The sequence below is a fragment of the Lycorma delicatula genome, chromosome 3 (genome assembly GCF_047948215.1).
Source record: "Lycorma delicatula isolate Av1 chromosome 3, ASM4794821v1, whole genome shotgun sequence".
NCBI lineage: Eukaryota > Metazoa > Arthropoda > Insecta > Hemiptera > Fulgoridae > Lycorma > Lycorma delicatula.
The window spans coordinates 186,505,665-186,531,631 of NC_134457.1; the positions used below are offsets into that span (position 1 = coordinate 186,505,665).

Genomic DNA, 25,967 nt, shown 5'->3' on the forward strand with positions numbered 1-25,967 from the left:
TAGATTATTAATGGAATATTTCATTGTGGTTTTAGTTTTTTATTTAATTTTGTTAATCTTTAATATTAATTACAATATAAATAACATGTCCAGACACTGATGATGACAATACTTTGTTGTGCACCAGGAAAAAAAAAAAGAAAAACATTTCATCTATAAAACTCTTTCTACAGAAAATTGTTTTCCATTTTAACAGATTATCAAAGGTCAATATAGCAGAATTTTTGTATTTGTTTATTATTTTGTTTGACAGAAGTTTTTTTAATTGTCTGTAGTTTTGTTACTGCTTAAATGTATGCCTTAGATTCCACTAAGTATTTTGTGTGATTTAAATTACATTTTTCATATTTTCTTGATTTGAACTTTTACAAACATCTTCAAGTTTTCATTCTGATGAACAAAAATTTTATCCATGCAATAATCTTTTACATCTGAATTATATTAAGTGTATAGTGCATCTTGTGCACTTCTACACTATGTATGTAAAGTGTATGCATGCATGCTCACATGCACAAATGTAGTAGTATATATCATTCACACACAAAGGAGTCTCAAGGAGTTGTCTCATATTTTATTGTTAAAAAAAAATGAAAAACTTAAATTGGTAAAATATTTATTTAATCTAAAATCTATTTCTAATTGTTTGATACGACGATATTATTATTATTATTTTTCTTTCTAAATGTAAATCCATCCTTTTAATGTTCCTTCTTTACTTATTATTACTACCTATCCTTACCTAATCTGCTGTCTGTGCTTGTATTTCCATATTTTTTTCTGTTTGCAGTGCAGTTTGTTCTCTGTTTTTAAACAAATTTTCATTCAGCTCTTATGTTAATCTCATCATTTTTTGTTGTCCCAACTATTTTATTCTTCTCATTTTTTTTTCATTTTGTATAAAGTTTAGAAATTCTTTCAGATTACCTTATTGATGATAATATTTTTATAAACGTAATACATTTAAAAAGAGTAAAAGTAGAAAAATATTTCATATAGTAATTTAAATATTACATCGTATTATCCAACTCATGTTTTACTAGGAAAGTAATTTTATAAGTCTAAAACACATTTTTATTATAAATTAATAATGCATTTCTTTCATTATTTGAAAAAAAGTAATTACACTTCTATGAATTGTCTATTTAGTTATTGTATATGTAGTTGCTAATTTTCTTGTAGTTTGTGAAACAGTTACATTAACAGGTTTATATGTTCCTAGTAGACCGTTTCTAATTTTTTTTAAAGGTAAATCCTTGATGTTTCTTAAAAATGTTTTCCAAATTTAATATTTTGCTAACCACAAGCAAATAAGATGTGGACATTATTTTATATTGAAGAGTGGTTCTGGGGGATGAAATTACTCCTTATTGTACAATCTTTATTAAAGGAGTGAATTAATAACTCAAAATTGGTTAATTCTCCTAAAAATTTGTACAATAAATAACTTCTATATTTTATTTATGAAATTAGGTGTATATAATTGTACATTTCCCCAGTAAACTCATTTATTGAAGTAATTACTCATTTTGTCAAATTATACTAAAGTTGCTAGTATAAATTAAATTTTTGTAAATTATAAAATTTTACTAGTTTCAAAATTTAATTTACGTCAGGAAAGATTAGCATTTCTAAAAACCACACTGATCACGGACTCGCTAGTAAAAACCTACCTTCTTAAAATTCACATATTCTCATAGAAAATCTATACTATTCAGTTTTTTTCTCATAGTAATTTCCACTTTAGCCAAATTATTATATAAAATTGTACAACTGTACAATAATTTTACATCAAAATTATTATTTTAAAATTATTTTCACATCACTTTATGAGGTAATCATTTAAATATGTCAAGAAAGGCACTAGTTGTTCAATTTTATTAGTTGCTGAATTGAATGAAATTAAAAATAATTTAAGGATTTATGCTAAACCAATCTATCTCTGGTGCTTGTAGGTGACTGTTCCAACTCTCCTCAAAAAGAACATAATACAGTGGTCCTGAGTTTTCTTTTACTTATTTAAAAAAATATTACTTTTTCAGCTTTATGCTAGTTTGATGAAAACTATTTTACTTCTTGAAGTTGGATTTTAGATAAAATGCGGAAAATATATATGTAGTTTTGATATGTTATTCTTATCAAAATTATGAGAAAGTTTAATTATTATTATTATTATTATTGTGGATTTTCTCTCTTGTTTTTGGTCACTGAAGAACTAAATGAATTAATTCTTATGACTAACAAAACTACCCACTTATGAAGAGGTGCAGAATATTGATAACTTTTGTACAACTAATCAACATTAAAAACTATTCACATAGATTTTAGAAAAAAAGTGTAATGAAACTCTCAATCTGGCAAAAGGATGAATTCTCATATCTCATTTTTCAACTTGGAATTATTTTCATTTGGCTTCATTCAGATTAATAGTAATTTTAATATAGCTGCAAAGTTTTCTTTTACCTGTTAACTCAAATAATCAATCATTTTATTTCCTAGAACCATTTTTTTTTTATAAAATAAAAAATATATATAACGTGGTAAACTAGAAATAATAAGAAAGGAAGTGAATACTAGTACTATTAATGAATTAAAAATTAATTTTAAATACTATAAAAATATTACTACATTATAATAATTATACAAAATAGAATCTGTGTATTTCATTTAAAATTAGTTGGTTTTTCTCTGTTTTAAAAATGGGTTTAAAAGGATAAGTGGCTGATTATTAGCTATAAATGAATAGGATGTTTATTGGCATTTACTTTGGTTGGTACATGAACTTTTAGTTATATTCTCAATGATACTGTATTTCTTTGAACTACTTCACATCAGTTAGTAAGATTATTTTATCAGCAGTTTTATAAACAGTGAGCCTTAAGTAATTTTATCATATAAACATATTGTATTAACGGATGACATTACACATAATATAGAGTACCTAGTCACTTGTGAGATAAATGGAGTACCATCTTTTACCTGTCGAAAAAATTTATATAACTTAATTTCAGCTATCAGATAAGCCAAATTTTTGTAGTAATAAATATTATTGTAGTCAAACTTAAAATGAAAATGTATTAGCAAAAAATATTTTGAATTTGGATATGTATAGACTATGTTAATCCACAATACACATTAAAATATATTGTTTTTTAATAGATATAATCTGTTATTTCTTTTAAATATTTCAGTTGGCAGTGGGAGTTGTTCAGTTGCTCAGTATAGTGTATCAGCACAGTCCGTGTTAGCACAATTATTGGCACCGCTGCTTGATGTAGCTTATGGAAGTCAAGAGAAGGAAAGAGTTGTTAGCATTCTTACAACGCTCATGTACAATGTTACCCCTTATTTGAAGAATCACTCGTAAGTTAACTAATAATAACTACATAATTGACTTATTGATTTAGTGCTATAAATAAGTATTTTTATTTAATATTTTATGTGGACAGAAAAAATGAACAAGAGTAGACGGGGCAGTTTCATGAGTTTTACTAACCTGATGTTTCAACCGTTGAAAATATAATTATACAGTTCAGCAAAAGAAAAAAATAATTTGGAACTGAGATAAAAGTAGGTGAATTAGAATGTATTCTTTATGCTGAATCTTAAAATTAAATCAGTTTTTCTTCATCACCCTAGTTATGACCCCTTAAAATAGTGAGAAACTTCTTAAATAATATAATATAATAATAATAATAATTATTATTATAATTATAATTCGTACCTTTATTTTACAGACATTTACATTTATTTTAATTTCTTTTTTCTTATTTTCTTTTTGTGTTTAGTGAAGTCTTCTCTTTTTATCATCCAGTAGTAGTCACTTATCATAGATTCATCCCATCTGATAACATTGTTCCATCTGCAGTATATGTTTGTGGAACCTTTCTCCTTGTTTGTCGCTGATGTCACCCTAGTTCAAAGGGAAACAGTCCAAATGAGAATGTAAAAAATGAATTTTTAATGATATTCTGCAGCCTAAACTTTTGTAGTTCACTAAGAGTTCATGTGTAAGTTGATCATGGTTTTCAGCTTGTTTTTTGTTTCCCAGAAAACCAGTAACAACATCTTTGAATGACTTCGATGCTGCTAGTTCTTTAGGATTTAGTTTGCTGTCAAATATATTTTCACAAATTAATTTTCTTATTTTTGGCCCAATGAATAATCCTTCTTTTAATTTGGTTTCACTTAATTGTGATAAAATCTCAGCTAAATATTTTATTTAGCTTTTATAAAATTTTTCATAAGGCCTAGTTTTATGTGTGGAGGTGGTAAAATAATACAATCTGCTTCAACAAGGGGAATATTGACAACATTTTCTTTTCCTAGGGTAAACCGATTTGTTTTTGGCCAGTATTTAACTGCATAGTATTTATCTGTAGCCCGACTATTCCACAAAGACAAGAAACGTATATATTTTGTAAAGCCACTCTGGAGCTGAGAAGAAGCCCTATCACTCTCAGGTCAGCAATGATTTGCCATGGGTGTTCATCATACTTAATAATAGCTTTTAAAATTTTTGACATACTTTCATATGTTTCTGTCATTCCTACATGTGCTATGATTTAAATGGGCATGTCAAATTCCATTCTTTAAGACCTGAACCTAGGAGTTCTGTCTGTATGTTGTTTCAACAAATACAAGTCACGAATTAAGTCGCTCAGTTCTGCTTGTGTGATGAGGCAAGGTTCAGTATTTGATTCTTCTGGAATGTAATTAATATCTATTGAAGTTGAGGATTCATCGGTTGAGCCTCCTGGGGAATCATAAGTTTCTTTCCAAGAAGTTGGAGGGATCAGAATCAGTAAATCAATAACATGAAGTAATGGTCTCAGCTGAACGAACATTTGGGTATGCAGTACTGCTTTTATTGTTTGAATTGAAAGCAGTAACATTTGTTACGCAAAAATTGCAGGCAACATATGGTTAGTAGGCTCTCAACAAATCATAAGTATGCCAAAAGGCAAATGCTTTTTTTTTACTTTTAAACACTGGGTTAGTTTAACGTAGCACTTGATGCATACTGCATGTGGAGACCAGGATTTATCTCGGTCTCCCAAGGGATAATCAAAATAATGTTTGTTAGCAGTTTTCAGTAGATTCGATAATGGTTTTCATTGACTTTTCGTGGTGAATCCTCCGCAAATATAACAAAGAATATTTGGAGAATTTTTACAAGCCTGATTTTTAGTCATTGTAAAATTCAAAGTGTTTTAATGAATGAGATATTACAAAAATACTTAATTAATTATAAAAATAATTAAGTTTTAATCTATAAATACTTAATCACTTAAAATACTTCTTAAAAGTGTTTCACCATGAAGTGCAGTAAAACACAGCACAAAACATACACACAACTTAACAAATCTTGATGTTTAGTAAAATAATACCAATAGTTATTCTGTCATAAACTCTTTCACTAAATTTATGACATCACTTATGAAACAATCTTTATAATATGTGTATGATAAAACTACTACCACAAATAAAGAAAACAGCATGTCATACAAAGAGCTGAACTCATACTGAAAAAAATTTCATCATGTTGAATTACTCATTACTTGACTCACTGACGTGTCTATACATGTCTCGCTTGACGTGAAATGATTTCATTTAACTGTTATGTATCAAGTAATAGATCTACAGCTTGCATCACAACATAAATCAGATGTGAATAAGCAAACATACAGACATACTAACTTATTTGTATTGTTTGTTCCACAAATTATGGAAAAATAAATCTAAGGGGTTATAACTTAATATGTTATGTGTTACTTTATGTGTTGGTTTGATTCGAACACCTACTCCCTTTTCAATTCCAGATTCTATGTTGACCAGTGTTATTTTTTATTTTATCCTGTGAATTAATTGAGACTTTTTATTGAATGATTAAAATTTTTGATAACAATTTTTAATGCTCATAATTTCAAATTGCATTTTCAGTTGAAGGCAATTAAAAAAAAAAAAAAACTTTATATAACATTAAAATTATATATTACTTTAATTTTATATTTAATAATATTTCATTTTATTAAAAAAATCTTTTCTGAGATATTTCACAGAATGTAGAATAATCAAAATTATTATTTGACAGTGTGCAAACCAATTCATGTACCTTAAATTCTAATTTTCTAATATCTAGTGTTAGAAAAATTTACTAACAATTTAATATTTTCTCCATGTGAAATAACAGTTTAGAACTTGAAACAAATTTTAATATATTTGAATAATGAATTTGTATATAATGAATTTTAATGTATTAAATATAGTAATACTATATATACTATATTAATACATAGGATTGCTATTGCAAGTTATAGTCACACTACATTGCAAAGCATTAGTGTGTCTTTTAACTGGATTAGATGCAATGTCAGAAATTGTAGGAGCTACCCAAAAATAACCAGAATTCTTTTTTTTTTAATTTACATATTTATTTTTTTTTACAAAATATCTTCAAAATACTTTCCATCACAGCTAATACTGTTGTCCAAACGTTTATTCCATTGTTCATTCATTTTATGAACAAAATTTTTTGTTATTCCATTTTTGAATTCATCTGTTATGATGCTCAATAGTTCCTTGCTTGTTGGAACCTTGTAGCACCTCATCCATGTTGGCAAAACAGTTTCCTTTCAGATCTCTCTTCATTCATGGTAATAAAAAAATCCCACGGAGCTAAAAATAAGGTGACAGTTGTATCTTTTTTTTTTGTTAAAAATTGTTGTACTGAGAGAGCTGGGCAAGCAGGTGCATTGTCATTATAGAAAAACTAGTCACTTGTCTGCCACAAATCAAGCCTTTTAAGTTCTAAACTGTTGTGCATTCTTTTCAGAACCTCCAAGTGGAAACCCTGGTTAATAGTCTGACCTGGTGGAAAGAATTCTGATTGCACCACATTTCTCACATAAAAAAAACAATTGAACATTGTCTTGATGTTTGACTTCACTTGATGAGTTGTTTTTGGATGATGTAACACAGCAGTCTTCCACTGGCTTTACTGTTATTTGGTTTCGGGGGTCATAACCATACCACCATGATTCATTACCAGCAATGATCTTATAAAAATATCTGGGTTGATTTACTGTTCTTTCAAATCACGGCATACTTCCAAGTGACCCTCTTTCTGTTGAGCAGCCAGTAGTCGAGGCATAAACTTTGTAGCAAACCTTCTCATTCCCAAACTTTCTGATAAATTTTGCTGAACCAAGTTCCAAGTTACTCCAGACAACTTGTTGATTTCTTCAATGGCACATTGTCAGTCTTCAAGCACAATTGTGCAATTTTTTCAAAATTTTTCATCCATTTGGAAAACTGAAGGATGTCCAAAATGAGGTTGGTCATCAGTTGACATTTTACCTTTTTTTAAACACCTAAACCTCTAGTTCACTTGACTTTTTGCATAGCAGTATCCTTGTAAGCTGTTTTCAATATCACAATAGTTTCTGTACCGTGTTTCCCAAGCGGGAAACAAAACTTCACGGCCAGGCATTGTTCATTGAAGTTCGCAGTGTCAAAAAATGAGAACCAGGCGAAACAGCTTTCGTAAAAAAAGTTTACTGAGGTCAGAACCTTCCTAGGTGATGCCGCTTGGCAAACTGACATGGAAAAAGTCACTTGACACTCCAAGCAGAAAAACCATGTACTATGGAAACTTTGCTCAATGCAACTTGATTGTGGTTATTTTTGGGTAACCTCTCATATAAACATCTTATATATATATATATATGTGTATATAAGTTTTGATAATTATAGTTTTGAGCTGCTGCAAGTTAATTTCCTTGTGTTTATCTTTCAACATATTTAGTACCCATCTGGCTGATTAGGGTCTATAAGAGACAGCTGAATTTTGTGGGATTATTTGAAATTGTAATATTTTTCTTAATTATTGATCTTAATTTTAATAAATAAATCATAATTAAATAACTTTTTAAGTGATTTTGATGGAACTTGGCAGTAAATTTAATTTTTCACTTAAAACATTTTATTTCAAACAAGTTTTGGAAAACAAGTACTAAAATAGAAAGTGTTTCTAGTTCTTAGAGTGTTGCTGTGAAAGGAAGCAACTGTTTGAAACAGTTATGGAATTGCAGAACCTAAACTTGTAAATGAATTATTTTGACTATTATTATTTTAATGTAAATTTGGTTAGTTTTAAAGATAGATTTGTTTACTTTTTCAATGATAATACATTCTCATTAATTTAAATCTATTTTCAGTCAACGTAATGTCGCTAGTTTTTGTGCTTGTTCACAATTACTGGCTAGCCTCACTTCATTCCAATATACAAGAAAGGCTTGGAAAAAAGATGCAATGGACTTGCTTCTTGATCCAGTCTTATTTCAAATGGAAGCACGATCTCTGTCATTTTGGAGAACCACTATCGACAATCTTATGTCTCAAGATACTGCTACCTTTCGTGATTTACTTGGTAAGTTCTTATGTTTAAATAATGAATATTTCTTACAGAAAATATTTGATGTGAAATTTTTATTACAGCTAGAAGTTGTATTAAAAGGTAAAGTTTTTAAAAGTAGTTAAGAGAAAATTTTGTTATTGTCATATTGCATTCTTTATTGCAAATATTTTCTCAAAGAGATAAAAGAAACCTTGATTGGACAATAAGTTAGATATGAAGATGAACTAGTTAAAGATAGATATAAAGACAAGTAGGAACCTTAACACTTTCTTAAAGCTATTAAGACTATGGCTAATTAATATTGTTGACGCTGAAAGTATGTTCCATGTAATTACATGAATTATGATTATATATATAATTAATTATAATGCTTTATACTATTTGTCCTAACAAAGTAATAGATTTTTTACTTATATAACGTAATGGGTAGCACTGGATAAAAGTTTTATTAGTATTCATAAATATTTGACGACGATTGATCTTCTCTATACTTAACTGCAGAAAAGATAAGTTTCTGCCAGAGTAAATATGAATTGAACCAAAATTAATTCTCCTATATAAGATAAAACTGTTTACTTTTTGTCCCCTTACTCTAAACAGATTAGTAACAGGGACAGATTAACAGATTAATATAAAAGGGATGGTGCCACAAAATGGGCAAGACCCTTGTGGACACCTAATCTTTCATCTTTTACAAAACTCACTTCTGATTAAAATCATATAAATTAAGTATAATTAAGTTAAGTAATAAATATTAAATTGTATTATAAAACGATGTTAATATTGGTTCTAGACTATGAATAGGTAACCTTAGAGTACAATTGTAATTAGTATTAGGATTACTCCATTAATTATTAATTTTGTAAAAGTGAAAGAAATAAAAGAATTTGAGTTAAGTTATCAAGAAGTGTGCAAAAAGACTTAGAAGCTATTAAATAAGAAGAAATCAGACTACCTACCTTCTGCTGGAGGTATGAGTTTAGAAATCCATTACAATTAACAAAGGAAGGACTGAAGATTTTGAGAAGAGTCATTTTCAGTTGAAAGCACTTAACCTGATAGATAACAGCAGATTTATGAGATAATACAAATCATTAACTATATGGAGACAATTTTTTTTAAACTTATTACTGTTATGTTGCAAACAGTAAGAAACAGATTAATTAGCACAGTTGAAGTTAATATTACACTGCAAAGATGCGGTTGCTTTTGAGGAAATCAGAAACTTCTTAACTGCTGTTGACTGTATCTGGTAGTGTAGGAATTTTATTAAGAAACTGTATGCTCCAATTCATAAAATTAGGAAAAACAAAGATACTCCATGTAAATGGTTGCAAGTGGTGGGACTCCTAATTGTAAAGATGACAAAGTTAGAAGTCAGAATTAAAAGAAGATAATACTGCCCATTGATAATTATATTTAATGAAATATTATAAATTAATGATTATATATATTAGATGGGGCATCTTAAAAGAGGCGACTTAAAGAGGTCACTACTTAGTTTAGTATATAAATGGCAAACTATTTATAATGTAATTTATTGACAAACACTTAAATGATAATTTACAGTGTACATACACTGTTGAAAGTAATGTCCATCCACTTCTATGCACTTGTCAATACGTTTGATCATGTTCCTTACTATTCTTCTTAAATGTTCACTGCGGCGGATAATATAGGGAACTTAACCATCTTGCAGTATGAGCAACTATGATGCTGTATAGTAATTACCTACTTCGCGTTATGATGGATATTGGCCCGTCCTGAGGTTTTATACGGATTTACTCTATATGCTGAACTGTTCGAATTGGATTTTCGTTCAGTATACATTTGCGCCGTACTGCTTATCTCATTGTTTTTCTGACAATTTCATTTCCTTTTCATATATATTTTATCCTAGTTTGTTCAATAAAGCATTCATAATATTACTTAATCTTATAAATCCTGGTCTTCATTTACAGATTAGATTAATTGTATTACCTCTCCTAAACCATTACTCACTGTTTAGATTTGTCATCTTATTCCTAAATGAAATTAATGTTGAAATAGTTTTCATTAAAAAAAATCCATTCAAATGTATATTTTAATGTGTATTTTAAATAATATAAACACTGGACAAAACATAAAATTTATTTCCAGAAACATAATATTATTTCGTGATGATGTCATTGTGAAAAAAACCTTTTTTAAATTCATAAATATCGAATGCTATTTTATCATTTATATAGTCTGAAATTCTTGATTTTATTATTCATCTTTATTAAATTAATACTATAAATTAATTATATACCATTACAAATTACAATAAAAATATTTTTATAGAAAATATGTCATATTTTAATAAAAGAAATGATGTTGGCACGAAACAATCCAGGAAAATTACCCCTAATAATTATTACAAATAGACCCTAAATAAGAATATGTGTAAAAGAACTGTTCAACTAGAGTTGGTTCACATGTTTTCTGAGAGATACCGTAAAGTACAAAATCATTTTAAAAATATTTTTAGTTATAAAGAGAAATAAAATATTCATTACTTGTACATTATGTGCCATAATGTACAGTTGTCAAGTACAATGAGGCCCATACAGCACAAGAGTTATGTTAAATAACTTACCATTCAGCACTGTACTGGAATTACGCAAACGATGACAAGCACACAGCAACTCCCTATTACAGCACATATATGCATCATACCACAGCGAATGTGTTAGCAATATCCTGTCTGGATGGCACTGGTAATCTTTATCTTCAATTCTTGTGGGGTGTGTGGATTGTTCCTATTTTAAGTAATTTCTTTTAAATAACCCTGCAGAAAGAAGTTTGAAGTAGTCAGATCAGGGGATCTTGGTAGCCACAATCCTTTAAAAATGATTCTTCCCCGAAAAAATCCTGTATTATCTCCATAGTAAAGTGAGCTTTATGGAAAGTGACACTGTCTTGTTGCAACCAGCAATATTATCCTCTTGCAGTAAGATTATAAACTCTGGGATAATTTCTTGGTAGACTTTTTTCTTTTCTTTTTTTTTAAATGTAGGTCTTTTCACATTGAAACTGCACACCATATGCCTATTTTTTGGGGATGAAGGTTAGATTCACAGAAAATATGTGAGTTTTCAGTACCTCAGATCCAGAGTTGACTATTAGCATACCCACCAAGGTGAAATCACACTTTATGAAAAACATTTGGTTTAAACTGCCAATGTTGCCACTAATGAAGTTCATGAACCATAAACTGTAGTGTACCCTTTTTAGCTTAATCACTAATTCAGTTTATGAAAAACTTGCATTTGATACGGATTGCATTTCAGCATTCTCCTCACTGCAGTGAAATACTCTTTTCCTGCTTGGTCTCTTGCAACTGCCGCTTTAAAGTTCTGTATGACCTGAGTATTGGATATTTTAAATTAAAACTAACCTGTGACACGCATTTTTCTGGTGTAATACTGAATTTGAAAATTGTGTTAACAAAACAAGACACACAATTATGCTATGCAACCATGTTCAAAAACCAGTGCTTGTCACAGGCTGGCAATACTCAAATGTGCAGGCAGTAAACAGGTCGGTCTCCCCACTCTAGCTGTAGTCAAACCAACATCTTCCATAATTTTACCCATCTGTCACCAATATGTGCATTTTTACAAAAATATGCATTTGGTATAAACTGTTGAGTAATGGGGGCTTCTTTTTAAGTTGAACACCACCTGTATGTGTATGTGTGTGTGTATATATATATATATATATATAGGTTAAACTTTTTATACTCCATTTTTTTTTTTTCATTCCTCTGTATATAAATATCTATAAATAGAATATAATATTCTTTCAGCCCCTGCAAAGCACAGAGTTAGAGAAATACTCTTACCTCTATTTCTTTTACTTCATCAAAACGCTTTCGGGCCCAAGTCCATCCTCAGTGATAGCTTTTATAAATTCTTAAACGGTTTACAATTTACACAATAACTGTATTACTGCTTTTTGCATTTTGTAAAAATTATTTGTTTAAAATAAAAATAAATTTTAAAAACATTTCAAATAAATTTAGTATTTAAATATTTGTTCAGTCTAGAATAAAAAAGAATGAAAAAGTATTACAATAACTATTAATTTATCGTATCTTATCTTTGTATACCAACTTAAATAATTTTAATAAGAATGTCCCCATCAAATTCTGTTTGCAGATTTATAAGGCTGAATTCACATTTATATGCAGGTTTAAATTTTTTATTGTTATGCGCATCAATTAAGTTTTCTATCATTTTATTTGTTTGAGTATTTTATACAAATATTTTCACTGTTTTTATTATCATTTATGGGTAATAATGTAGCAATATTTGTATTATTGAAAAACTTTGAATTATATTTTTTATATATATTATCAATCAATGACGTATGATATCCATTTTTTATAGCAATATTCTTTATACTGTTTATTTCATTATACAATTCCCATTCATCATGTATATATTTTATTGCTCTATTTATCATTTTCTTAAAAAATATTAACCTTTTGAGACCAAGGATGATTGGAATTCCTATTGATAATAATTTTATTTGAGGTAGGGTTTTTATATATTCCAGTTATTATATGATTGTTTTTATTTATTTTAATATTTACATCAAATAATTTATTTTTCTGTTATGTTCCATTTCATATGTAAATTTCAGAGTTTTATGATACAAATTTAATTTATTTAAAATTACTTCATGTTCATTATTATTTATATACATGGATGATCACCTTTCCGCTGCGGTACTGGCCCGGCTCGAAACCACATCCCTAATACTTCAACCTTTTGATCTTTTCACAGTCTCCACATGGCTGCCCGAACTTTCACCACTAAATCGATTGGGAAAGCATTTTCCAATACTGTAGTAGCCTCGTTGGAGGTTGTTTTAAAAACATCAGTGTATACAATTAAGGCTCTGTGCTGCGCACTCCTTAAATTTTGAATAAGTGCTCTGTTCATGTCCAACCTATGCGCCCAAACAGGCTCTGCATAAGAGGTCATGCTTTTGAACACACATCTGTACATCATGTACATTTGACGGCCTGACAGCCCATAGTCCTTCCAAGCAATTCTCCTAAGTTTGTGCATCACAGAGATGGCGTCCGCCACTATATGTTTAATATGGTTGCTAAACAGCAACTTCTCATCAAATAAAACACCTAGGTACTTATGAACTCTCACTTGGCTGATTACACAGCCTTTATATTTAATAGGGGGGGGGGGGGGGTTTGACTGTATGATAATTTGTCTGCACCCTTGAGAAGCATATACTTTGTCTTGGGTACACAAATCTTTAAATTTAAAGATTTGGACTGCAGAGAACTGTCCATCCAGTCCTCTGCAGTTGACAAGGCCACTTGCACTTGATCTTTTAGCTGCAGTTGTGAATTACCACGAACTAACAGGAGACAGTCATCAGCAAAATCCTGGGCCCTGATGACCACTTCTGGGAATTTCAATCCCAGAAATTTGTCAAAAACCAGTTTCCACAGCAAGAGACTTAGAACAGAACCCATGGGCTTCGCCTGGTCACAGATTTTTCCACAACTAAGTGTTCATCTTTAAACAGAGCCGTACAGTTAGACAAATAGTCACATATCATGGCCTGTAGGGTTATGGGAACATTGTGGCATTCCAACTCGTAGAGGACAGAACTCCAACAAAGGAAGGAAATGCTGCCTCTATGTCAATAAAAATTGCCAAAACATATTTACAGTCAGTGCTTTACACCTCGGCAAGAGCATTTAAGATGCAATCCGGGTGCCAACCCCTTTCATGAAGCCCTACTGGCTTCCATTTAGAAAACTGTTTATATCGATGTTTTCCCAGAGCCATTCCAAGATCAGCTTTTCCAGCAATTTACCAATTACCGGCAAGAGGCTGATGGGTCAATTACTGCTGACCTCACTAGGATCCTTTACTGGTTTTAAAAGCACCCTTACCAAAGCTACTTTCCAAGTTGGGAAGCAGCCCCAGCTAAGGAATATCGAGAACAGCCTGCCATATGTGACAGACAAAAGATGGTTGTAAATATCCGGGTCAAATTGGTCAATCCCTGGTGCCTTTCTCAGTGCCATTTGAAAAACCACTTAGTGTATATCAGTGAGATCCACAGCCCCCACACCAGTGAATGTTATCCCACCCGCCCCGACGCCGACCTACTTCACCCTCCAGAGCATCTGGAAACAGAGTATCCAGGAATTCTTGGTAAGGCACCACAGATGTTAAAGTGTGGTTACAACCACTAAGCCCACATCAAACGTAGGACAGCATGTACAAAGACTTTGGCTGGTAACATGATTTCGCAAGCTAATGGCACCTGGTAAGTTAAAATGTCCTACTTGTAGCCAGTTTTATTTATATTATATTAAAAAGAGATCTTTAAAGTGTTCCATTTGTATGTTTAGATTTCAATTTCAATGTTCAGTCTCAGATGACGAGTATGAATTATATGAAAAAGATTCTTTTAAATGTGGAAATTGCCAGTGTAAACATACTTATGTCAGTGACGATACTCCCATTAAAGGAGTAAATTTGAATGTTAATAGTGATAATAATTTCTTGGGTGGTGATGATGATAGGGATGTTGATGGTGAGATTGATATTCATGATCCTGGAAGGACAGCATTGAATAATTCTCTCCATAGTTCCAGAAAATCTGCCAGTGGTGATCCTGATGAGTTAAAGAATGAGTTCACATCTACATTGAAGTCAAGCCTTGCAGATTTATTCCTGTGAAAGCTGAACTTCATTTGCTCATGTCTGAGATCTCTTTACTACAGGAGGACAGCTCTGCATTGAGGTCTGAGGTAGTGGACCTGAAGAAGTTAATCATATCTTTGAAGGGAGAGTCAGCTGGAGAAAATACAGAATTACCCAAATCTAAATTTAACATAAACAGAAATAAAAATAAAAGGCTAAAAAAGAGGGGTTATCTTACTGTTTTGAATGCCGATTCTATCTTTGCTTGCAAAGAAAAGTCAGTGATGAGTTCCCAGAAAATTCCGAAGGATATATGGGGATGTTCCGCCCAAAACTGCTGAATCAGAGATTCATCAACTTCAGGAGAGCTCATGGTCTAAGGCTCTGAAGAACAATGTTCAGAGGCTGAAGCATGTTCAGAATCCCAATCAGGAAGTTTCTGTCAAGAAAAACCCATCTCGTCCCAATGTCATTAGAGTGCATCAAGACAAGAAAAATCTTGTAAAGGTGAAGGCTAAGTGACGCGCTTTATTTGTTACTAGATTCACCCCTGATATGACCAAGATTGATGTCGTGAGCTCATTAGAGGATACTGATGCCAGATTTGTTGTTTGTACACAGCTCAGAACTAAACATAAGTTATAGTTCTTTTCATGTGGCTGTTGACACTGAGTTAAACAAGATCAACATTCTGGATATTTGGCCAGAAGGCATACTTGTTGCTCCTTTGTATGGTGTTTTGTTTCCTGAATACATAATTAATGTATCTGTAGAGGAGGACAGCTCGCATATTGAAAAATGAGCCTAAAAATATTATACCAGAACATAAGAGGCCTTCGCACTAAATCTAGCATGTTTTCTTCCCTCTATTCTTTCGATTATGACATTTATGTGATTTCCTAGACATGGTTGGGTTGTGAGAATAGTGACTGCGGCTTTTTCCCTGGTGTTCCCAATATTTATAGAGCTGATCGACAGTATGTGTCTTGTGTTGTTGAGTGCGGAGGTAATGTTTTGCTTGGAGTAAGGAGAAACATCTTGAGTGATTTCAGTGTAGCTGGAGTTAATTGGTAGCTGGCACCAAAATATGCATTTTTATTATGAGAAAAGAGCATCATCCTTATTTGAATTTATTGATGTTCTGGGATTAGATCAAATAAATAAGGGGTCTGATACTATGTCTGTTCTGGATCTTGTATTAACTAATTGTGTTGATGTATATTTGAATGATTGTCATGTTTTCATTGTAGACCCTGATGTTTATCATGATCCCATTTCTATTATTCTTCATAATGCTAAGTTTATCAAGGCCGGACGCCATCCTCCTATAATTTTTGAAAGAGGAATTATGTGAAGTTGTATGATCTAGTTCTGAAATCCGATTGGCATAATATTTTACTCTCTGAGGAAGTTAATTCTCTTTTTGCCAGGTTCTGTTCAACTTTGTTGTGTTGAAGATAGTGTCCCTCTGAGGAAGCCTGTGCTTTTAAAATATCCTCTATGGTTTTCCTCAGAGTTAATAAGTTTAATGAAACTAAAGAAAAGGGCTCACAAGAGATACAAAAGGACATTATCAGAGGCTGATTACCTGCAGTTTTCTGTATTACTTGCTGATGTTAAGGTCAAGCTGAAGTGAGATCAGCATGGTCTAGGCTAGGCTTGTTGAAAGTGATCTTTGCTCAAATCCATCAGCTTCTGGAAATACTTTGGGGCACACAATTCTGATCGTGCAGAGTTTCCAGCTATTAATGTGGATGGGAGACTGGTTACTGATATAAAAATGATAAGCGACTGTCTTTGTAAATACTTTGGATGTATACCTGCATTTGTGGTAAAGGGTGTTGCTGAGATTATTGTACCAGCCTTGACATTATTTAACTGGAGTTTGACTGTTGTGATTTTCCCCAACGAATGGAAGGTGGCAGTTGTTACACTCATTCCAAAGAAAGATAAAAATGGTAAACTTATCAACTTTTATCCAATTTCAGTGTTGTGCACCCTCTCAAAGGTGCACCCTCTCACCCAAAGGTTTTCAAAAAGGTAATGTTTGAATATATTTATTGTTATACGGAGAAATTTATTAGCCCTTGCCAACACAGCTTTATGAAGAATCACTCCACATCAACCAATTTATGTAATTTTTTGTTGGATCTGCAGTTGAGTCACAGGGTCAGGATAATGTGTACTTGATTGTGAAAAGGTGTTTGACAAGATGCCTCATCATCTGCTCCTAAGGAAGCTGAAGAGTGATTCAAAGAAACGGGAAATTAAAAAAATTAAATAACATTAATGAAAACTTTTTTTTAGAAAATGAATTTTATTTCATGTAATTGTACAAATGTTGCCATTTTAGGATACATACATTTTAGTTTATTTTTTAAAGATGACATCTTCCAGGTGACCTCCTCTTCTACGTAAACACTCACGAAGTCTCTTCATTAAATTGTTCGTGAAACATCTCAACTGGAATTTCCGCAATTGCTTCTAGGATCTTTACCTTCAGTTCTTCCGTTGTAGCAGGTCTACTGTGGAACATTTGCTTTTAAGGTGACCCCACAAAAAGTAATCCCAAGCTGAGAGATCAGGCGATCTGAGATGCCATCTAATGTCACCATTTCATGAAATGACACGTTGTCCAAACAATCGGCGTACAGCTGCCATCGATAGTAGTGCAGTATGTGACGTTGCTCCGTCTTGTTGAAACCAGGCTGTGTTAAGAATTGGTGGAAATCTCTTTTTTTGATCCACAACAAAGTTTTCAAGCATGGCTACGTAACGAGCTGACGCCACTGTAATCGCAAGACCGTTGTCATCCTCAAAAAAATAAGAGCCTATAACATCGTAAGATGACATAGTACACCACACGGTGCTATGTCATCTTAAGCATAGTTTCTGTAGTTGTACAAGGTGTGTGAGAAAAGTAATGAGACAGACTTTTTACTTACCAACGCTCTGGCTGTGCAACGGACGCTGGTGTAGTTGTGTAGGATTTTCTTGTACCCAGTATCTGAAATTTTGCTTGTTAACAAATCCACTGAGGTGGAAATGCGCTACGACTGACATCCACAGTTCCTGAACAAACTCTTCGTTATCATTTATCTTCTGAAGCATTACATTACAGAATTGTGCTCACACAACTGCATCATTCGGTTTCAGTTCCTGGACAATCTGCAACTTGTATGGATGGTATTGCAAGTCCTTCACTAACATTCTTCGAACACTTGAACTATGCAATTGTAAAGATACTGAGAGACGACGGATTGACCGATGTGGACTTCGTGTAATAGCATCTTGTAAAGCTTGAACATTCTGTGGTGTACGGACAGTTTGCTGACGGCCTGGAGGTTTCTTTTTCGTTGCCGAACCAGTTTCCTCAAAATTAGATATCCATGTTTTAATTGCATGTGCTGATGGAACACGGTCGTGCTGTCCCAGATTAAAATGACGGCAAGATTCAATATGCGCTCCCTCCACACTGTCATTGTTTTTGTAAAACGCTTTGATAGCAAATGCACGTTGCGCACCACTCCAAGGATCCATGACAACTAAATGGCAGGTTAGGTTAGAGAGGCTGGCGGCACTTATCAAGTGGTACCAATCGCCCACGGCTACCAACACAACTTTCAAAATTTCCCATTTCTTTGAATCAACCTGTATATCTCAATGTTTTGATGTTATATGTTTAAATGTTAGACATTTCAGGATTTCCCTGAACTTAAAAGTTTTCTTTTTATATTAGTTTTTCTGTTAGCTGACATTACACCAACGTGTTTCACTGTTCTATGCCAAGAGTTCTCTTCCCCCCGACCAAGTGCCTACTCCTATGGGGGTTGGGGTGGTTGAAGGCCACTTGGGCCCTCTTGGGTCTATCATTAAATTATTATTATTATTATTGTACAAAATTAGTATTGTAATTTAATTATAATTATTATTATTTATATTTCATTAAAAAATTTGGCTTCTTACACAGGAAAATATTGGTTAGTAGCTGTGTATGTGGCTTTCAGAACAAGGGAAACCAAAGACTAGATTTAATTAAGATCTTTAAAAAGCTGAGACTATACTATGGTTATTTATGATCATTTAACGTATTTTAAAGAGATATATAATAGTGAACAAATGAGATAATGAAATATTACCCTAGAATTTTGCTTCATAATGAAGCTGGTAAGTTAGACTAGAGGTGTGTAGATTATCCAAATGGATAAGTGAGTTGTAGTGGCCTTTTGTTAAGCCACTTTTGTAAATAATGGTTAAAAGGTTACTGTCAGTGCTTTTATTTAATGTTGCAACTTTTGAGGTTATACAAAACGTATTGAATTTTTTTGTGATTCTTCTTCAGGTAGTATGTTAAAGTTTTTGGTACAATACGTAGATATTGTGTGTGTCACGCAGGAGTAACTGGATGTTACTTTGTTCTATACTGAAAGATCCTGCTAAGTTCCGTACATTTTGCCAAGTTCATTAACTTCGAGGTTAATGTAGAGAAGACAAAAATCTAATTTTCACAGAGGAATATGTTGTGTTACGTTAGGCAGTCTTTGAGAACTGGATATTAATGTTTGAGAAAATAAACTATTTCAAGTTCTTGGGAACAGTAGTGTTAATGTAAATAAAAGTGGATTGAAAATTTGTATCAGAATCAGCTCAACTAATTGAATGGTTCCCATGGATTTGTCTCTAAGAAGACTGAAATTTATCCAGAGAATTAATGTGATACAGGTACTGCTGTAAGTATTTAAGCATAGTTTCTGTAGTTGTACGAGGTGTGTGAGAAAAGTAATGAGACTGACTTTTTACTTACCAAAGTTTTTATTTTTTTCAAACAACAATATTATCCCCTTCAAAGTAGTTCCCTTGGGCAGCTATACTCCGGTGGAGTCATTGTTTCCACTTCTGGTAGCAGCGCTGGAAGGCTTCAACTGGTAGGGCTTTTAACTGGTCGGTCACAGTCTTTTGAATATTCTCCAGAGTTCCAAAATGACATCCTTTTAAGACATGTTTCAATTTCGGGAAAAGGAAAAAGTCACAAGGACTCAAATCAGGTGAATAGGGGGTTGAGAAACCATAGGAATGCGTTTTGAGGTCAAAAATTCCCTGATGGAAATGTCCATGCGACATGGGGCTTTTTCATGATGACGCATCCATTTGTCTGCATTGTCTGGTCTCACGCGAATCACTCTTCCTGAACCTTTCAAGAACACCTTTGTAAAACACCTTGTTGACAGTTTGTCCTGGAGGAACAAATTCTTTATGCACGATACCCTTACTGTTTCAAAATCCAAGCAAATCAGCATGGTTTTGATCTTTGATTTGCTCATTCGTCATTTTTTTGGTCGAGGAGATGACAGAGTGTACCACTTTTCGCTTTGTTTCAGGATCGTACTCAAATATCCAGGATTCATCACCTGTGATCACACGATTGAAGAATTCTTAGTCATTGTCAATCCTCTCATGAATATCATCAACGCACGTGTTTCTTCGATTGTCTTTCTGTTCCGTTATGAGGTTTTTTGGCACAAATTTCGCACAAACCTTTCACATGTCCAAATTGTCTGTCAAAATTTGGTGTATGGTGAAATTGTTTAAATTTAACTGTTCACTCATCATCCTTATTGTTAAACGATGGTCTGATCTCACAAGAACCCTCACATGCTCAATGTTTTTGTCAGATTTTGAAATTGAAGGTTTCCCTGAGCGAGGTTGATCTTCAACGTGTTCTCTGCCTTCCAAAAATGATTTGTGCCAGCGGAAAACTTGTGCTTTTGGTAAGCAATGTTCCCCATAGGCCTTTTTCAACTTTTCAAAGGTCACACTCGCGGATTCCCCAAGTTTAACACAAAACTTGATTGCACAACATTGCTCTAAATTCCGATGCTCCATTTTCATAACACAACAAAAATACTACTTCACTGATGGCACTATTAAAAATAATGTGTTGGCTGAACGGATTTGAAACTCATACTAAACATGTGGAAGGGATGAACAAGCCGGTCTAGCACAGATCAGTAGACACAGTGTTGCCAGATCGCTTGCAGTGTTACCAATCTTATTACTTTTCTCACACACCTCGTATATTACTGCAAAACTAGAGGTATAACTATGTGCAACAAGAGGTGTTGAGATCTATAAATGTAATTGTGAGAAGTAATATAGAAAGAATAAATATAGAAAAAACAAATTATATAGAAGAATGGCAAAGAGTGTTGATTAATGCATTCCATTATTAAGTAGCTAATAATTAAAAGTATTGTATTCACTAGAAAGTTAATTTGGAAAAGAGGCAATGTAAGTCTTATAAAAATCATAAGCTTTGGACTTATTAGAAAGAGAGATTAGGAGAACTTGTTTTGGCTTGATGTGCAGCCACTGGATAGGAAACAGAATCCCAAGTATCACAAGTCCAATTAACGGACACTGCGGATGACTTTTGGCACCTACAGTGAAGATCGTAGCAGGAATTTATTCTCACCCACATAACTGTTAATTGGAAAGTAAATCAAAAGGAAGGGTGTGGGATGAAAAGGAATGATCAGACCATCAGAATAGATTGGGATTGAATGTTTGGTGAAGGAGTAACTGGATGTTACCTTGTTTTATACTGAAAGATCCTGCCAAAATACTGTGGCTTGGAGAAAGTCAAAAAATTTGCAACTTATTTATTGCAGTTCCTATAAGAAACAGATCTTCCTAAAAGCCCAGGAAAAAGTCTTTGCTTCATCAAATGAAATATGATTGAGCTGAAGATGAATCAATTCTTGGAAATCGAACATTTATTAATAGATACTTGGAATAAGTCTGTCTTAGTTTTATTGCAAATGAACATGATTGATTTTCAGTAGCGAGATAAAATCATTTTCTACTTTTCACTGAAAAATATCCATTTTATGCATTGGTAAATATGAAGTTAAATTTTAACTACAGGTAATTAAAAATTTAATAATTAAAATTAATATTGATAAATAAATAATAAATTATTTATAATAATTTTTATAAAATCATTTAAGGAACTGAAACGATGTTATTTTTATATTATTATCAGAATTTTATTTGTAAAACAGTTTTACAAAAAATATATAGTTTTTTAAATTATTGCTCTAAGAATGTCTTATCAAGTTCATTTCATGGAATTCTGTGAAGTAGCGACTATATTATTATGTATAAAATTACATTAATGATTTAATTTCCCATTCAGTTAAAAATATGTAAACATTAATTTCTTTTCAGGTCGTGTTGCATTAGGCCAAGGTAATTCTCTCAGTTTATTCAGCAGTCGAGAACAAGAATATGAACAGCGGGCACAGCTTCTAAAACGAGTAGCTTTTGTTATACTTTGCAGTGAAAAAGATCAATTTCATAAACATATGCCAGAAATACAAGGTATGTAATAAATTTTTTTATGTTTTTCAAGATATGTTAAATGATACTGATTTTCTGCTGCTTTACATTTAGAATAATACTTAAGTTGTTACTTATTAGTATTCCAATTTGTGGTATCACAGTATATTACTTTATTAATGTTTTAGTTATCTTAATTTATTTTTTTAATTATATATATTAAAGTCTAAAAATAAAACTCAGCAATCTACCACAGTACAGAATCTTCTTACCTTATTATTACTTTATTTGTAAATCAAAAGTGCTTTCAAGGTTTTTCCCTCATTGTTGGTTGATCAAAAATTAGAAACTTTAAAATTACACATTAAAAAATTAAAATAGTCACAAATAAAGTGTAAATTATGCAGTCAAAAATTAAAGATTAAACATTCTTAATAACAAAAATGTTTAAATTTGATGAATTGATTTTAAAAATATGCAACAATTAATTTTTTAATGTGTAATTTTATAAGTTTTGATCAACTGACGAGAGAAAATCCTCGAAAGCACTTTTGATCTACAAATGAAGAAGTATTAATAAGGTAAGAAATATTAGATTCTGTACTGTGGTGGATTACCGAGTTTTACTTTTAGTCTAATATAATTACCACAGAGGAATATATGGACAACAAACAAGAAAGGAAGAATTCATTTTTCTAAATTAATTATATGATTTTTTGAATATTCAAATAATTCAGTAATCTATTGACCACTGTGCTAATAAAATTGAATGTTAATTATTTGAAATATAAACCATCAAAACACAGTAATTAGATATGTTACCTTATTAATTTCCAATAACCGGTTTTCACAGTAACCTGCATCTTCAGTTGATATTAAATTCATATAATACATATATGTGTAGGCATGTGTTGCTGATTTTACAAAGGATACTGAGGGATTTCACACATGAAAATTTTTATGAATACAAGACACAATTCAAAAGTAAGGGCCGATGAGTTATAAATAGCGATTGGCAACACTGATTGGTTCATGTATGCACAGTACCTTTAAGTGATCTGTTGGGCATTTAACTCCACATTGCCATCAATTCATTGTTTGCCTTTGCGAAACAGTGTGTTAAAATAAATGCAGTATAACAACAACAAATCCTGCCAGTTGTGAAGTTTAATCAGTGACTAGATTTCTAAGCTCAAAAGAACACAATACTGCTGAAATTTACCATCAGTTGTGTGAAACATATAGTCCTACCATAGTGAAGTGAAGAAAAATGAGGCAGTGGTGTCTTGAGTTTAAGGAATGCCATTCAAATGTTTATGACAAACAGAAAAATGTCCAATCTAACAACCTCATTGAACATGTGAATGGAAAAGTGAGAGAAAATCATGCCTTTGAAGTTTCAAAGGCAACATTGTTGAGAATTGTGACTGACACTAGACTACTGTAAACTATACTCGATAGATGCTGAAAATGTTGACAAGTACTCACAAAGATCACAGAATGACATGTACACATGCTTTTCTCAACTACTTTAACTATGAAGAAGACAAATTTTTTCCCATATTGTCACTGGTGACAAAAGATGGATTTCGTACATCAATGCTGAGATGAAATAACAATCCACGCAGTGTCATCATTCTGGTTCATGTAAACCAAAAAATTCAAACAAGCCCAGTCTTGAAGAAAAATCATGGTAACTGTATTCTGGAACCAAAGGTATGTGCTTTTGTTTGATTTCATGGAATCTGGAACATCCATCACATTACAAGTCTATTGGGAAACACTTTCTTTACTACGTCGTGCCATTTAAAACCGAGTACAGAGAATGCGGAGATCAGGAATTGTTCTTCTTTATTATAATGCATGTCCACACATGGCTGCTTGCACAATAGAAATAATTCCAAAATTCAAACAGGAGATTTTTGATCATCTCTCTTACAGTATTGATCTCGCACCCAGTCACTACTATCTCTTCCTACACATCAAAAATTGGCTTGTATCTCAACGATTCAAGTTGAAAAGCTTGGTACAAAAGTGGCTACAATCAGAATTTTTATGTAGTAGGTTTTGAAGAAGTTTGTTTCATGATATCAAAAGTGTTTGGAACGAAATTATGATTATATAGAAAAATAAAGTAAATATGTAAATATTTGAAACGACTAATAAATTTTTCATTTATTCAACTTTTCTCATTTTGTTACCTATCGGCCCTAACTTTTGAATCATGCCTCGTATACAGTTTATTTTCTCTAATATTTTACTATTTAAAAGATAAGTAAATTGTATATCATAAACAATACTTCTGCTTCTGTTATGAAACATTATAATATCTAATGAAATTAATACAAAATTAAGAAATGATTATGACAGTAAAATAACAATCACAAATCATGTTTCATGATTGTTTAATCAATTCATGTTTTATGATTATGACATTTACGAAATTAGTAATATACTTTTAATAATGAATATTACTTGTAATACCATGTTCCTTGTTCACAAGTAATTCATCAAACAACTTTTCACATTTAAAACAAAACTCTCCACTTTTATCACAAAATAATATACACTGTTGATGCACTCTTTGCTCATATACTCTGTTATCACACACACACACACACACATCTACTGCCACTCCCTGGTCCTCTGGAATATTTATATCTCCTGGTCTACGGGTAGTCCTGAATTCACGGGTTTGTCTAGTGGTGAGCTCATCATCGCAAATCAGCTGATTTCAAAGTCAAGATTTGTAAGGTTCAAATTCCAGGAAAGGCAGTTACTTTTATTTGGATTTGAATATTAGATTGTGGATACCAGTGTTCTTTTGTGGTTAAGTTTCAGTTAACCAACATCTCAGAAATGGTCGTCCTGAGACTGTGCAAGACTTCAGTTACATTCATACATATCCTCTATATGGTATTACATAAGTAATACCTTATAGTGGTTCCGGAGGCTAAACAGAAGAAAAAAGAAGGGGTTGTCCTGATGTAACAGCCGATCCATCCCCTTGTTCATCCAAATAGAATAGTTATAAAACAATACCTATTGTCCCAAATATTACTTTATTTCAAATGTTCTTCTCTATTCTAAAAATTATTTCCATTGTTCCTCTTGTTGTTTCTCAATTTTTCTCTTTTTAAATTTGTCCATTTGCATTCTTCTATGTCTGTTTTTCTTGTTCTCAGACTTTTCATTTTTAGAAGCTTTATTCCTCATCAAAAGCATGCTAGTGCAGTAAACATTTATTGTCATCAATCTGATATTAAAGTGATTGCTGATACAGTGTAAGAGAAATTCTTTTCTATTTTTATCGTTGATTCAGTTTATATCCTTTGGTATTTATTTAGTATTTTTCAAAGAAAAGATTTGTAATTCTCTCACACTTCCTCTCCTTGGCATTTGTACTGAAAAGTTTGTTTGACAATGTTTTTTGTTGAACTTGCTGAGAGTCTAAATTTGATTGTTTTTAATTTTTATTCTCTAATTAAGTCATATTTCAT

The 25,967-nt window shown here is 31.9% G+C and overlaps 1 protein-coding gene across 1 annotated transcript in view; it reads left to right on the plus strand.

The window, feature by feature from the left end:
• Nucleotides 1-25,967, plus strand: part of LOC142322288 (protein DOP1 homolog) — a 236,467-nt gene that overhangs the window by 180,978 nt on the left and 29,522 nt on the right. The window contains exons 26-28 of the mRNA XM_075361200.1: nucleotides 3,189-3,360; nucleotides 8,217-8,428; nucleotides 22,357-22,509. Coding sequence (XP_075217315.1) covers nucleotides 3,189-3,360; nucleotides 8,217-8,428; nucleotides 22,357-22,509 — 537 coding nt within the window. The remainder of the gene's footprint in view (nucleotides 1-3,188; nucleotides 3,361-8,216; nucleotides 8,429-22,356; nucleotides 22,510-25,967) is intronic.